The sequence below is a fragment of the Penicillium cinerascens genome (assembly GCF_028974065.1).
Source record: "Penicillium cinerascens strain IBT 15544 chromosome Unknown scaffold_4_segment0_segment1, whole genome shotgun sequence".
Lineage (NCBI taxonomy): Eukaryota > Fungi > Ascomycota > Eurotiomycetes > Eurotiales > Aspergillaceae > Penicillium > Penicillium cinerascens.
In genome coordinates this window covers 1,618,138-1,632,810 of record NW_026695298.1, presented here as the reverse complement: position 1 = coordinate 1,632,810, position 14,673 = coordinate 1,618,138, and the positions used below count along the sequence as shown (strand labels likewise).

The following is a 14,673-nucleotide window of genomic DNA, read 5'->3' as shown; positions in this document are numbered from 1 at the left end:
ATTCCCGAGATTCGGATCCCCGGGAATCCCTTGCAACTCCTATTGAATTTATTTCAAGTAATACGTGGGCCTGGACTTGGAGTTGCATTCTTGTCGAGTTAAGAACCATGCTGATCTGCATACACAGTATATTAGGGGACTTATGGTCGGAAGGTGCCTGACTCGGTAAAGCCTTGTTCGGAAATCCGCGGCTGCTTCCAGACGATTCCCACACCGTCGCTAGCCTTTACGGAACCACAGGAATGACAAACAATAATAGCAAACGCGGAGCTCAATGGAACTGCGGGGATTGCAATCAGTCAGCTGCCAGTTTCGCCATCGACCGAGAATTCCGCTCTAGAACAATGGTCCCATCATCATGCATAGAAAATGCCTTTGTGCGCGGGACGATCTGGTAACCAATCAAGTCACGGAATTTCTTGTTTGCATAAGGTTTGAAACAGAAAATAACTGGTAAATTTCAAGATGGGCCATGCTATATACAAATGGAAAATGCCCTACCAGTGAAGAACCAGTAATATGCAGTAACTCCCGCAGTCCATGCAAACGATAGGAGTTCAAGGCTTGGCTCCTTCAATAATCAATCATCGTCCGGTCGGAGACGTTCCTCCTCGGCATAGCTCTCCTCCTTTGGAACACGCTGGTAGAGGTGGACCCGCCAGCCTCGAATGAGCAAGTAACTAGCCATGATGCCAGACATCACAGCCAGTAGCAAAATGAGCGCAAACATACCACCGATGCTACGGATGGCATCATATGTGGTTGCAAGAGTCTGAGTCGTCTTGCGGTTCTGAGCCTCTGCGGTGCCGTCAAACGACGCAAAGCTGCTGTCGTCAATGGACTTGTCGGTCGAGAAGCCATCAACGCTTTGGAAGATCCTTGATGGATTCTGCGGCCGAGGCTGACTAGAGTATCCTGACCACCCGACGTTCTCCCAGTCTGGGAACCGAGTCCGTTTCACCTGGGATGTACCCATGACATTGCCATTGCGGTCCACTGCTTCGACAGAGACCCAGTCCACGTACCCGGCAGCCATGAACATGGATTCAAATCCGGCCTTGGAGATATTCCCCACGAAAATAGGCTTGTCAAATTCCGAAGCTTGGGCGTAGAAGTTATACGAGACAACGTCGGTAGCTCCATTCCAACTAACCCAAATGGTCGTGACCAGGTTCGTCTCGTCGGTACCCCAAACAGAAGCAACGACGTCGGGCGGAATAGTCGGACGGCCGGTGAATTCGAACTTGTACGCGCGGTAGTTTGAGAAACGCGGCGATGTGAACTTCGCAATCATCAATACATCTCCCTCGGGCGAATGCTCCGAGATGTAGCCACCCTGGCTCCAGCACACGAACATGTTGTTGTTGGGAAGCACCTGGGAGTTTCCACGAAGGCGGGTGAGGTCTCCGTCGGGGCGATTGTAACGTTTAACAACACGAGCAGTCATCGGGGTGGTCCCAGTTTCCACCTCCACGATCAAAGCCGCGGAGATAGTCTCCTCCTGGAACTCCTCATCCGATGCATTGTTTAAAAACGAGATGACATGGTGGGTGCCAGAAGACTCCAGGAACTTGGCATCGTGTTGCTTTGAAAAGAGGAAATCGGAATCAAAGTCACCGCCGTTCACCCCGTTCAGTCGCCACATGATTTTCCCATCGAGTCCGGAGACCATGTAAAGAGTGTTGGTGAAGCGCATAGAGATCAAATAATCGCCTGCCTCATTCTTGTCGACAGAATTGATGTGCACATAATCCCAGCCAGGAGGTCCTTCAATCACGGAGTCTAGGAAGTAATGGACGGTCTCTGACAGCGGAATTTGGTTGTAAGATTTCCAATCGTAGAGAATCTCCGCGGTAGTTGTGTCGATTTCCGCAAATCCACCGATTTCAAGGAACGTCTTTTCATTCGGGCGGCCGAACTCCGTAAGTTCAACCTCCTCAGACAGGTAGACCGTGACCAGCGCGGACTTGCCATCCTTACGAACGTTAAACTCGTGAATGTCAAATACTCCGAGATCGGTGCGCAGGGGCAGTTTCCGGTAAGTCTCGTACTTTTCGTTCAGAATCATGCCGTAACCGCGCTCGCCACCATCGTAACTGTACTGTAGGATCATAGATAGGTAGGTCTTGTTGTCGAAGCTGTTGATGGCTTTGAAGTCGAAGACATTGCGATTGTCGAATTGCATCGAACCAGTCCAGATGAGGATCTATTCCAAAGAGAATCGGGGTTAGCTACCAATAGTTGACGCGACTTCCACAGCGACACGTACACCATCCTCATCGTAGATGTGCGGACCGATCTGGTATTGCTCGTATTCGCTCGACGGTTCATCCGGCTCAATGTGCAGATACGGCGAGACGAACCAGTATCCCGGGGCAGTTCTGTTACGATCTAGGGTTTCAATGTCGAATCTCACGGCTCTCGCGTCCGGAAGCTGCGAATACGTGTTAGCCTCGGTCTGTGCGGAGACGGCCGACAACTTACGGTCATAAAGGACATCAGATCATCATCCGTGTACCGCCAGGCCGCCGCATTCTGCACGACTAGCAGAAATAGGGCGTACCAGATCATGGTGGTTCAAAAGAGTGACGTGGTTTGAAGAGACGCCATGAGGGAACGGCCAGGGGAAAAGAAGGGCGCAGATCATCTCAGAGGGGGGCCTAAGCAGACGGCAAGAATTATCGAGGGATTCGGGTCTATGGCCTCTGGAGCCCGGTGGGGCCAATAGGAGCCGCGAGAAGCATTCACGACCGGGGCCCGATGACGCACGCCTGGCAGTTGGTTCCTGGAGTCCCGTTGGATGCCGGGGTAATCTATCATGATTACGCAGTTTCATCGGGGTTTCAAAGGTGCGATAGCTATCGCACACTACGGAATAGTCATAGTAGCGGGCATCCCATCACCAACCTTAGGAAATGGGGGGATCGTTGTTGTACTATAGATTGTACTTCATCCAAGGACTCCACCACAAAAAGGGGCCCAAAAATTGGTTTCGTTGTACTGTACTTATCCCTAGTTTGATAGATTTAGTCCCCGGCTACCCATACAAATGGGCCCCGGCCGGCGCTAGCTCACCCGGCTCCAGATCAGATCACAAACTATCACTGCTATAGATTTCCGCTCTGCTTAATTCCGTGTGGGGACGTTTTCAGGGGATGGCGGAGTGGCGATCGAGACCCGAGGATCGGACCCTGATCATGTGATTTATCGGTTCCTGGGCGTAGTCTCGAGAACGAGAACGAGATGACAGCCCGGGACTTTTCTAAAGTTGTACGGCGTAGGTTGCTCCAGGGCTGGACGTGATTGTGCCTTTCAATACATTGAAGATTGGAAAGATCAATGCGGGTCCTTTTTGCATGCCAAGAGTGGATCGGGATAGAACACAGTCCGTTCTATGGCAAGTGCGGATAGGACAGACCAGCGGCAATTACGAAACATTGTTCTATGCCAAGAGTGCAGGCAGCAGGCAGGATAGACGGAAACCGTGTGATATTTAGCTTCGAATCGCTCTAAAAACAACGAGGTCATGGAAAAGATCAAAGATTCCAAGTGTCCACCGCTCGTGATAGAGGGGCAAGTCGTTCCGGGCGCTCCAATCACACGTTGACACTCTAAGCCGAATCTCTTCCCCGCACCAAAGCAATGGATTCAATAAAAGGCTGTTGTAAAATTTTGTATAATATCTGATAAGTGGTCCTGATGATTGTCTCGATGTGAAACGCGTTCCGCATCATGATGATATAATATTCCGCATCAGTCCATAAGCTCTTGAACACTACTTCGGTGAATCTCTCGGCCTCGCTTGTTTCTAGTACGCATTTTGAATCGTATCAAACTTCAGAGCCTCTTACCCCGAATGGGCGTAACCATCATCGGCGCTGGCGTCATCGGCCTCTTATCAGCTCTAACTCTGACCGATGCTGACCACCAAGTGACCATCGTTGCTCGTGACTTACCTGGTGATGAATCCCAAGACTGGGCGAGCCCTTGGTATAGTCGCCGACCAGTACAGGAGCCGAACATACGATCTGATATTTCATTTGCAGGGCCGGAGCGGCAATCTTTCCCCATCCTGATGCCAAGGGTCATTCACTCCAGGTGGAAAGCTTCAAATATTTCTGGGCTTTAGCCCATAGAGATCCCACAAGTGGAGTCCAAGTAAAGTCCCAAGTGTCTTCATTGATCAGCGCAAAAAAATCATGAGTTTATCTGACTGGTCGTTGTTCGTAGGTGGTCAAAGCGACCGAGTTCTATAATGATCGGGACGACGACTCTGCGGTTTGGTACAAGACTCTCGTACCGCAATATCGTCGGATTACCACGAAAGAACTCCCCAGAGGCGTCAAACTGGGCTTTACATTCAAGACCATGACAGTCAACCCCACCATTTTCCTCCCATGGATTCAGAAAGAACTGGAAGCCCGAGGAGTTCGTTTTATTCGAAAGGAAATCAAAGACCTCGAGGAAGCAAGGCGTATCACTGGTAACGAAGTGGTCGTTCATGCGTCGGGCCTGGGCGCTTTCGACTTAGCCGGCGACAAGGATGTGGTTGCCGCCCGTGGACAAACCATGTTCGTGGAAACCGACTTTGACGAGCTGATGATGCTCCAAGGAACCCATTACACCTACATTATCCCGCGCATGCACACGGGTGGTGCAATTATTGGCGGGGTGAGCCAGGAAAGAAAATTAGACCGCGAGGTCGACGACAAATTGCGATCCGATATTCTTGCTCGGGTGAAAGATCTCTCTAAAGAACGTCTCGACTCTGTGGATTTGGAAAAGTCTTCGACAAAAGACATTGTCGCATTCCGACCTGGAAGAAAGGGTGGTTACCCGCTTGAAACCGAAGGCAAGGTGGTTCACGCATACGGGTTTGGCAGCTTGGGGTATGTCTATGGATATGGAGCAGCTTTGAAAGTCAAAGAACTGGTGGAGTGTGTGATTAAAAGTCGGGATGCTTTAAGAAGCCGACTTTAACGATAACTGGTTTAACAAAACATGGGCCAATCTTGCCGTTCTTTCAAGACATCAATCCATGTAAGAATAGGTTCGTGCCGATTAGCCACTAAATGATCATCTTGCTTTTGCCACAAGTCAGACATAACCTCCTTCGGAACTGTGAACGACGCAAGGCCACATTTGCATTTTGCTCTAATGATCTCCAATATAGACTCCAGTTTGTATTTTCTCATTCCTTCACAGTAGTTTAGCTGTGTAACGCATAGACCGCGCCGAAGCCCACCGGGCCCACAGTGGAGGCGAGGAAATGTGACTCGCCTATCTACGCTCAGACATCTAATTGTTGATAAGGGGGGCTGAATGAAGGTTGGAATACGATAACGTCATTAGAAACTGGATATCGAGATAACTACCCACCTTAGCCATTGCTTCCTTTCCCCTAATGTCTGCCGTATGGATACTATGAAATGATGTGTCATGTCACATAGCTATCGTGGTCAACCTCCGCATGAACTCAAGTAGACTTCAGCAAATTGCTTTGCCGAAGACCCAGGACAACCTTGATGTGCTCAAACTTCAAGGTAGTCTCCTGAGACCAGGCCAGCAAGCCCGCTGTCTTGATCAAATTCTTGATCTGGCGACCATTGAGCTCAAACTCAGCAAGCTTGTTCAGCTCTGTGTCGGAGAATTTCTCCGTGTTAGCAGTACGAGACAGGAAATGGAACCAGACGTGGCGACGGGAGGTTGCATCGAGGTCCTTGTAGGCCAGCGAAACATGAATTCGAGATTCGAAGGCAGGGTCGATGTTTTCGGCCCGATTAGTGGTGAGGAATAGAATGCCCTTTGATTCATGTTAGACGCTGTCATATACTTCTACTTTTCATGATGGCAAAGCTTACCTCATAGTATTCCAGCATTCGAAGGAAGATCGATACCAGCTCATTCCTCTGCAAGTCGGTAGCACTGCGTGCTTCCATGAAGACGTCTGCCTCGTCGAGTAGAAGGACAGCATCCCACTTGGGGACCATTCGCAGGATATCCTTAAGATTCCGCTCCACGGAGCCGGCAGTTGTACCCAAATCACCAGCGCTCATAACATAGAGAGGGACCTTCATCACCTCGGCGACACTCTCGGCTGTCAGGGTCTTGCCCACTCCGGGAGGACCACTAAGCTGCATGATGATTCCGCGGCCTTTGCCTTGAACGACGTCGTCAAAGGTATCCAGCTTCTGCGACTGGGTCTTTGCAAAAGCCAGAATCAGATCCTTCAAATTCTCCTGCTCCTTGGGAAGAACGAGCGAGTCAAATGCTTGCGAGTCCCACACGATCTCGGACGAGCTGTCCAAGAAGAACTGGAGCCATTCTTTGTCCTTCAGGGCATATCCATAGACCAAATTAGACGTGATAACCCTCTGGTCATCGTCCAGCTCATCCAGAACTTCGCCGTTCAGATTGATGGATTTGTAGAGCTGAAATGTTCGGAAAGCCTGAGCGTCGATGATGATTCTGCTCTGCACTTGATATTTCCGTCGCTCCGTGTCATCGTCACCTTCAACAAACCCGATGGCAATGCCATCATATTGCTTGTAGTGATATCCCTTGTGCTCCTCCCAGACCTTTCCTTGCGCAATCAAGGCTTGTCGAATGATGGACTGATTGGAATGATATGTGAGGGGAGACACCGGCAACGTGGTGATAGGAACAGTGCCTGTGAACGATCCAACGCTGAATTCTTCTTCGTCATATCTGAAAGCGTCGCCGTCGAAGTCGATGTACTTTGTTCTGAGGCTCCACTTACCCGTCTCGCAGTTCAAGGAAGCACTGACAAATTGGTATCCGCGTGTACGGTCACCGATCACGCTGATCACCACGTCGCCGGGCTCGAAAATGCTCCAGATGAGGTCGTGAGTGATGACTGCATTACAAATTAGGTCCTTCTTGCGATCAAGTGTATCCCGGAGTTCCTCTTCGAGGATCTTGTAGAACAGAACAACATGCTTTTTGGTGATTTCGTCATGTTCTTCCTCGTGAGCCTTGGTAAGGGCTTCCCACCGATGAACCAAGGGCTTGAACGGTTTTGAGAACTCAAGCCGCTCCAGAGTTGTCGTGACGCCGGGGTATTTGTGAAGGACGTTGCCAAGGACCTTCTTCAGAGGCTCACTTTGGATCACGACTGAGTGAAGGTCGAGAGCTCGGCGCCCATCGTAGCATTTGGTGTGTCGCAGAATCAAGGCGTACTGGGCAGATTCTTCGCTTTCAGCAGCTTCTTCGACCTCAGGCGGACTCTTGCTCCACGACGTGTACCCGCTCTCGTCAGGCGTCGTTTGATAGAGATTGTGAATTCCGCAAACGGATCCCTTGGGCGCGTATTTGACTTCTTCTTCTTTTCATTGTTAGCTGTAAAGCTTGACTTCGTAGTGACGGGACTTCGCTCACTTTCAGTATCTTTTCCGTTGACTTCGGAGTTGCTGCTGGTGCTCTGCACTGCAGTGTTGACTGCATCCAGCGCCATGGCGACAAGTAACAGTGGTCGAGCTGGACCACAACTTGCAGTACAAGGCGTCCGTTTGAATGTCTCGTACGGTTTGGCTCACAGATAGGCCTGGTCTGGAAAGTTGGCAGTGGAGGGAAAGAATCATGGAAGAGAAAGTAGTTGAACTGAGAAAGAAGCCTTCCCTTTATACACGGGTTTCAGTCTGAGCGAACCACAAGGCAGAATCACCCGGGTTCTGCTGCCTAAAGCTGCTGGACAAAGCAGAGTACTATTCATGTTTTGTTGGTTGGCTGTCAGCCAACTCTTTAGTTAATGCATTGAAGCTTGCCCCACGCTAGCAGAGCCTCGCTCAATTGACTCACGCGAGGCTATCTTGATTCAGTCCCCGACGATTCAGTTTGGGTCTTCATTGGTACTCTTATTTCATCCTTGGTTTGGCTCTTGAGTCATCGACCCCCGGAAACGGAGAGGTCTTCAAGTATATGCCTAGAAGTATATGCCTAGATCCTTCGCCCGTTCAAGTATGGGGGTCAATACCTGTCTCTTTTCTCTTCGAGGATCGGACGGCGAATTAGATACCGAGCATCTTTTAGACGTGCGTGGGCTCGTCCCCAGGAAACTACCAGGATTACAGAGAAATGCTCGTTTATTCATCCTGTCGTCAAATCATCACCCTTGGAAGCTTCAAACCCCGAAATCGAAACAAATGTCTATGTCCTGCTACTATTGACCCACGTCCAAATCTCTCAAATTCGCAAATTGAGCACCAGTTTAGGCATCAGTCTTGAAGGCAACCAAACGAGCCCGAATGGCATCCTGAGAATCCTGAGTATCCAACTCACGCAGAACACCGGAACCAACGTCATAGATCACGCCGTGGACCTTGAGTCCACGTTCCTGGATCGCGTTCAGAACCACGCTCTTCTGGGTCACCACATTCAAACCCTCACGCACATTCAGCTCCACGAGCTTCAGCGCAGCCTCATCGGCCGGCAGAGACTGCAGCAGAGCGAGGTTGCGCTCGCGCACCTGGCGCAGAGGCAGAAGCCAGGGGTCCAAAATACCCAGCTGCTTGTTGCCCATGGCGGCGGCGACACCACCGCAGGAAGTGTGACCGCAGACCACGACGTGCTTGACGCGCAGGTGCTGCACGGCGTACTCAATAACGGCACCCGAGCTCAGATCACCGGGGTGCAGGATATTCGCAATGTTGCGGTGAACGAAGACGTCACCGGGCTGGAGGCCCAGCATCGAGGTTTCAGGGCATCGCGAGTCGGAGCAGCCGAGCCAGAGGATTTGAGGCTGCTGGCCGGTGGCAAGGGTAGGGAAGAGGTCGGGGTGTTCACGCGCCGTCTGAGCAGCCCATTCCTGGTTCTTGCGCAGGCCAATGGTGAACTTGTCTGTTGACGAGTCATCACTGTCAGTCTGAGAAGTGGCAGAGGCACTCGAGCCGGGGTTTTTGTGGTTCGCGCAAGAGAGGGAGGCAGAGGTCGAGAAAGGGGACAATCGGTGTGTGAAGGGGACCGCGGAGGTATTTTGAGAGGGTGAGGGAATAATTGACGGTCGGCGATCTGGGGCGCCTTGCACCAGCTGCGTGGCGCGTGCGACGAAGCCAGGTCGCACGGCCAGTCGTGCGGCGTTCATTACGCCCGATGGGGGAGCAGGTGTTCAGGTGTTCGGGGGGAAAAGTACACAACAGGGATTGCGGCAGCTAAGTGGGAACCTTGGAAGGCCAGGGAAGAGGCAGATCACCCGTATGGCTGACTCTTCACTTGCTCCTCTCCCCGAGTGCGCCGCGCAGATCGGTTGAGTTGACCAGACAAAGGTGTTGGGGGAAAGATTGGGAAACGAGAAAAACCCCGCCTAAGAACTCAAAAGGCAAAAGAAGTGTGTCCACCTGCGCACATACCTTCGGCCATGAGGATCGCGAATCGAGTCGAGCAGAAGAGAAATGAAGGAGAGATGCCGAGAATTAAGACTTGTCCAAGTTGATGAGTTGACAAGTTTATCTAGGTGCGAGGGGTAAAAAGCCTGTTCCTGACCGGGCGAGACTTTCCGTGGGAAAAAGGCGAGATCGGCGGGACGCTGCGGTTGGGCTCTTCTTTTTGCTTGACCGACCTTTGAGACGGTATATTTCTATACATTGATCTCGTTGACTCATTCCATATACACAATGCTTTTTCACCGTGGGTGCGCAAAAAACAGGACATAAAAACACATATATCGATCAATGGCTTAAGCAGCTCCACCACGTCCACCCACATTCATCACGGCCTGCTTTTGCTCCTCGGTAATACGGGCACTCGGCAGAGGCCGGGCTCCGGCGATAGTCGGTGCAGGAAGGAATCCGATCTGCATGAGGTATGACGAATACAGACCGACTAACTCTTCCGTGACACCCGCGCCGGCAGACGCATCAATGCCGGACCAAGCGGCATCTGCCTTCAGCGCGGCAGCAGCGTTGGTATCATCCAGCTCGGGGGCCTTGGTGTTGGAGGGAAGATCCGCTGTCACGAAGTGATAGAGGGGCATGCTTTATAAACGTTAGCTTTAGAGTGTATAAGGATTGGGTAGAGTCACTTACAGTGCATGCTGAGAATCCTTGTCGTCATGCTCGCCATCGTTGACATAGTTCTCGAGGGACTGGGACCAAGGAACGTAGTCGACCTGAGGGACATCGTAACCGAAGGTTTGCAGAGCACCAAGGAACTGGTTGAAGCGCAGACGCGGGTGTCCGGTGACATGGGCGACACCAACAGGAGTACGAGGCGCGTGGAAAGCACAAGCAATGACAATGCGGGCCACATGATCAACCGGAACCATATTCACGGAGTTGTTGATGTTGGGACGAGCGGACAACTGAATACATCCCTTCAACATACGAATGAGGAAGTCGTCAGTGTTGGTGGTTCCGGTGGTCGAGTCACCCAGGACGTATCCAGAGCGGATGATGGTTCCTATCAGGCCTCTGCGGCCGGCCTCCTTCACCAGGTACTCGCCAGCCCACTTGCTCTGACCGTAACCAGTACCGAGGCCAACAGCGCTGCCTTCGAGGTCATCATCTTCGCTGATACCGTTTCCACCGGCTGCAAGGCTGCGCTCAGACTCCTGGACGTAGTGGTCCTTGTCCAGAGCGCTAGTGGAGCTGACAAAGGCAAACTGTTTGGCCTTGCCGCTGCCGCACAGCTTCAGAGCATCGATAGTACCCATAACGTTGGCGGGCTTCAGAGTGGCGTAGGGGTAGACCCAGTGAACAAGGGCACCGTTGTGAATCACGGCATCAACGTTCTCGGTGAGATCATCCCAAACTGTCTGGGAGAGTCCAAACTGCGGCTTGCCGAGATCACCACATAGGGCTTGAAGCTTGCTAGTCCAGGCCTCGTCCCAGAAGCCGTAGGCGCGGCAGGTGGAACGGATACGCTCAAGGGCTTGCTCCTCGTTCTTAGCCCGGACCAGAGCGACAACCTTGGCCTCGGGAGACTTGCGGGTGAGTAGATCTCGTAGGATGTGAGCACCCAGGAATCCAGTAGCTCCAGTCAGGAAGATAGTGGGCTCACTGGTGAGCATCGCGTCTGTACGAGTAGGGAAGGTCTTGGGTAGTTCACTGACCAGCCGGCGCGCATCCTTCGAGTACTCATCATCAGGCTGGTTACTAGCCTGAGCTGCTCCAGTCTTGTCGGGGTCATCACTGGTTGCAAACGATTCAATGTTAAGCAAACGGTCAATCTCACCGGCGAAACCCTTGAGGGTAGGGCTGCGGAAGATAGCGTTCATGCTGATATCAATGCCACGCCACTTGCGGCGCAGGTCAAAGAACATTTGCTGAGCCAAGATACTGTGACCACCAAGGTCGAAGAAGGAATCATCCTGACCAATCATGCGGGCGGTCACATTGGGGATGAGCTTAGCCCAGATTTGAGAAAGAGCTTGCTCAGTCTCGGAAAGGGCCTGCATGGCCGATGAGCGGCGACGGGGCGCGGCCGCACTAAGCTCTGCAGTATCTGGGAAAGGCAAGGCAGGCTTATCAATTTTGCCGTTGGGATTCAGCGGCATGCGCTTGAGCGGAATGATCACAGTAGGCACAGCGTAGGTAGGGAGCTTGCTGCGGAGATGCTCGCGAGCGTCATCACGCAGAGGACGGAAGCGGCGCAGCATACCCACCATACCCTCAGCAGAATCATCCTCCTCCAAGCCCTTGGTTTTCAGCCACTCGGACCACTTGGTCATATCAGGAACGAAGTAGCTGACTAGAGTCGGCTCCTCGAACTTGTCACGACGAACCAGAGTGACATTCTCACGGACCAAAGGGTGGCGAGAAAGATGGGTATCAATCTCACCCAGCTCGATACGGAAACCACGGATCTTGACCTGGTCGTCAGCACGACCAGAGCACTCCACATCTCCAGAGGGAGTGTAGCGACCGAGGTCACCACTGCGGTACAGACGATCTCTGGGGCCGACATAGAATTCGCGCCAAGGCTCACCCTGCGACTCAGCCTTATCCTTCTCAATCCAGACCTCGGGCTTGACGAACCAGTTGGTCAGGAACTTCTTGGCGTTCATGTCTGGAGAGCCCAGGTAGCCTTCGGCAAGACCAGCAGCACGGACGTAGATCTCACCAACTTCGCCGATGGCACAGATGCGTGTGGGATCAAAACGGTTGACAACAAGCATCTGCACATCCAACATGCCACGACCAGCGGGAATGACGTCCTTCATAGTGTCCAGGAAACCCTCCTGGCTGGAGTAGCTTGGGATTTCGTAATAACTGACAGCGCGCTGAGTCTCGGTGGTACCGTACATGTTGACAATGTTCACGTTTGGTGCCAGACCCTGCAGAGAGCGGCAGTCACGCTTGATCAAAATGTCACCCACAAAGAAAGCGTGATGCAGAGCTGGGAATTGAGCAGAAGCACCGCCAACAAGGATCTGACCCATAGCCGGGGTAAGGTGAGTTACAGTGGGGCCATAGTTCTGCATCCACTCGGCAAGCCTTTCATTTTGGATATCCTCCTTGGCCGGAACCAGCAGCTGGGCACCCAGGAACAGTGGAGTGAAGATATCTCGCTGGATGGGATCATGGGCGATACCACTGAGCATAGTGAACTTCTCGTTCGGGGTGAGCTTGAAGGTCTCCGACATCCAAGGGAAGTAATAGGCAAGGGAGAAGTGACGGCCACGGACACCCTTCGGCCGGCCCTCAGAGCCGGAGGTGAAGGAGAGGGTAGGGGTAGAATCGGGGCCCACAACAACGCCAACGGGCTTGGACTTCAGCTCAACCTCTTTGGCAAACACATCCTGGCCATTGATGGAACCACCAACAAGAGTGCCATCATCCTGGAGAGCAAGGGCTGGAACCTCAGTACGCAGCTCCAAGTTCTCGTTGATGAAAGTTCGGACAATGTCCGAGAGCTCGCCAGCATCCTTGGTGGCCTTGGCGATGTTGACTAGGGCACGGGGACGGGCAACATCAAGGTAGATGTTTTGACGCTCTGGAGGGTATGCGGGGTCAATGACGGAGAATGTGGCACCGGCCTTCAGAATACCCATCACAGCCACAACCAGATCTACACCACGGTAGGCATAGACCATAACAACCTCTCCTCTTTGGATACCAGATTCTACGAGGTGGTGTCCGAGGATGTTCGAGGCTTCATTGATCTGTTTATAGGTGAACTCGCGGTGGGGCGAGTTGCTCGACTTGGTTTCAACCACGCAAAGCTTCTCAGGGTGCTTCTCCGCATTTTCAGCGAAGATGTCGTGGATGGCACCTCGGAACTTGGACCAGTTCAGATCCTTGGTGGGGTCCGGTAAAAGTGCGCGCTGGCTCTCGGTCATCATATCGATTCGGCCAACGTTCTCCTCCGGGTTTGCTGCAGCATTTCTAGCAATCTGAGCCAGCTGGTTCAGAATGGTTGAGATGCGTGCACTCGAGAAAATACGCTGGTTATAGTAGGCACCCAGTTCGACCTCCAGCGAGTTATTGCCGGGAGCAACGTTGATCACCAGATCTGTGCTGTCAAAAGTGTTGGCGGGGTATTCTTGCGAAGAAGCTGGGGCATCGTAGGCAGCGAATCGAAAAAGGATCGGGGATCGTTCAGAATTGGACTTGTCTTGGATGTAAGAGCGGAGACTACCAAGAGGAACGATGTCAGAGGCACCCTCGTTGAATGCCTGTCGAGTGTTTAGCAATTGATCCTGCAACTAGCAATATCGGTATTGCATCTACATACCTTATCCACCTTAGCATAAAGCTGGGTGAAGGTCTCGGAACTATCAATGGGGACCCGGAGGACAAAAGGACGGCCATCATCCTCCACGCTCGTCCCCACCGCGATATCCTCGTCACCGGTCAAGCGAGCAACTAGGACGATGAAAGCAGTCAAAAAGACCGTGAATCCTGAAGAAGAAGAGCCAGAAAGCTTCTTCAGAGCCAATTGGGTCTCCTTAGGGAGCTTGATAGACTCGAAGGCCTCAATAGCTCGCTTGATGTCAGGCTGCTGTGTGTCGGGATAGTCTCGAGTCAATGGTGAGACGGTCAAATTATTCAGGCGCTGGGCCCACCTCTCCAGGCGGTCCTGCAGCGAAGCAGATCCCACAGCCATGGTTGCTGTGTAATTACCTCGAGATAGTTGTAGCGGGTATAAAAGAGAAGATGAGTCAATTACCCCCATCCTGCGGAGGGGCACAGAAAAGTCCGATTTCGCCGCCATATGCGGGCACTGATTGGCTACGAAGACTTCCCCACACACAATGGAGCGGCTCACCGCCTTTGTACTTGTGTATAGACTTGTTAAACCGCCTTGTGAAAGGTGTATACAAGATATTCCCATGACTCGTATATGTGATACCGGTATATAAATGACCCATAGAGCTTACAATATCTTCCCATATAATGCACGGCATTGTGGCGTGCGCAGTAAGTCGACGCTGACCGGTCATCGGTGATGCAATGATGATGACTCAGCCACCGCGATCTCTGCCTGAGGCTGACAATCTAGTAGGTGCTCCTTAGCGTCCGGCCGTGCTCCTTCAGGAGTTGTTTTTCTCGTCTGACATCATTGGAGGAAGGGGCATTTCAATTCATTCGTCGCAAATTCCAATGGAATAATACCCCGAAACTAGTCCTCGACCACACTTGCCAAGCCCGGAGCGAGTCGTCGAATCCGGTGTGTTCGAGGAGGCTTACTCAGGGGAACAGCCTATCTCGAGTGCGG

The 14,673-nt window shown here is 52.2% G+C and overlaps 5 protein-coding genes across 5 annotated transcripts; 1 reads left to right on the top strand and 4 right to left on the bottom strand.

The window, feature by feature from the left end:
* Positions 1 to 580: 580 nt before the first annotated feature.
* N7498_009704 (uncharacterized protein) lies at positions 581 to 2,571 on the bottom strand (the record flags this gene model as incomplete). Its single annotated transcript, XM_058456760.1, has 3 exons — positions 581 to 2,206; positions 2,270 to 2,434; positions 2,485 to 2,571. 3 exons carry the CDS (start codon positions 2,569 to 2,571, stop codon positions 581 to 583), a joined length of 1,878 nt encoding a protein of 625 aa, XP_058303659.1.
* A 1,285-nt stretch (positions 2,572 to 3,856) lies between these two features.
* Positions 3,857 to 4,980, top strand: N7498_009703 (FAD-dependent oxidoreductase; the record flags this gene model as incomplete). Its single annotated transcript, XM_058456759.1, has 3 exons — positions 3,857 to 3,990; positions 4,047 to 4,158; positions 4,231 to 4,980. The coding sequence occupies 3 exons, from the start codon at positions 3,857 to 3,859 to the stop codon at positions 4,978 to 4,980; spliced, it is 996 nt and encodes a 331-aa protein (XP_058303658.1).
* Positions 4,981 to 5,476: 496 nt separating this feature from the next.
* On the bottom strand, positions 5,477 to 7,474 carry N7498_009702 (ATP-binding protein; the record flags this gene model as incomplete). The annotated part of the gene is made up of 3 exons (XM_058456758.1): positions 5,477 to 5,803; positions 5,862 to 7,345; positions 7,399 to 7,474. The coding sequence occupies 3 exons, from the start codon at positions 7,472 to 7,474 to the stop codon at positions 5,477 to 5,479; spliced, it is 1,887 nt and encodes a 628-aa protein (XP_058303657.1).
* Positions 7,475 to 8,227: 753 nt separating this feature from the next.
* Positions 8,228 to 9,100, bottom strand: N7498_009701 (carbonic anhydrase; the record flags this gene model as incomplete). Its single annotated transcript, XM_058456757.1, has 1 exon — positions 8,228 to 9,100. The coding sequence occupies one exon, from the start codon at positions 9,098 to 9,100 to the stop codon at positions 8,228 to 8,230; it is 873 nt and encodes a 290-aa protein (XP_058303656.1).
* A 591-nt stretch (positions 9,101 to 9,691) lies between these two features.
* aarA (L-aminoadipate-semialdehyde dehydrogenase) lies at positions 9,692 to 14,061 on the bottom strand (the record flags this gene model as incomplete). Its single annotated transcript, XM_058456756.1, has 3 exons — positions 9,692 to 9,989; positions 10,041 to 13,630; positions 13,690 to 14,061. The coding sequence occupies 3 exons, from the start codon at positions 14,059 to 14,061 to the stop codon at positions 9,692 to 9,694; spliced, it is 4,260 nt and encodes a 1,419-aa protein (XP_058303655.1).
* Between the last annotated feature and the right edge of the window lie 612 nt (positions 14,062 to 14,673).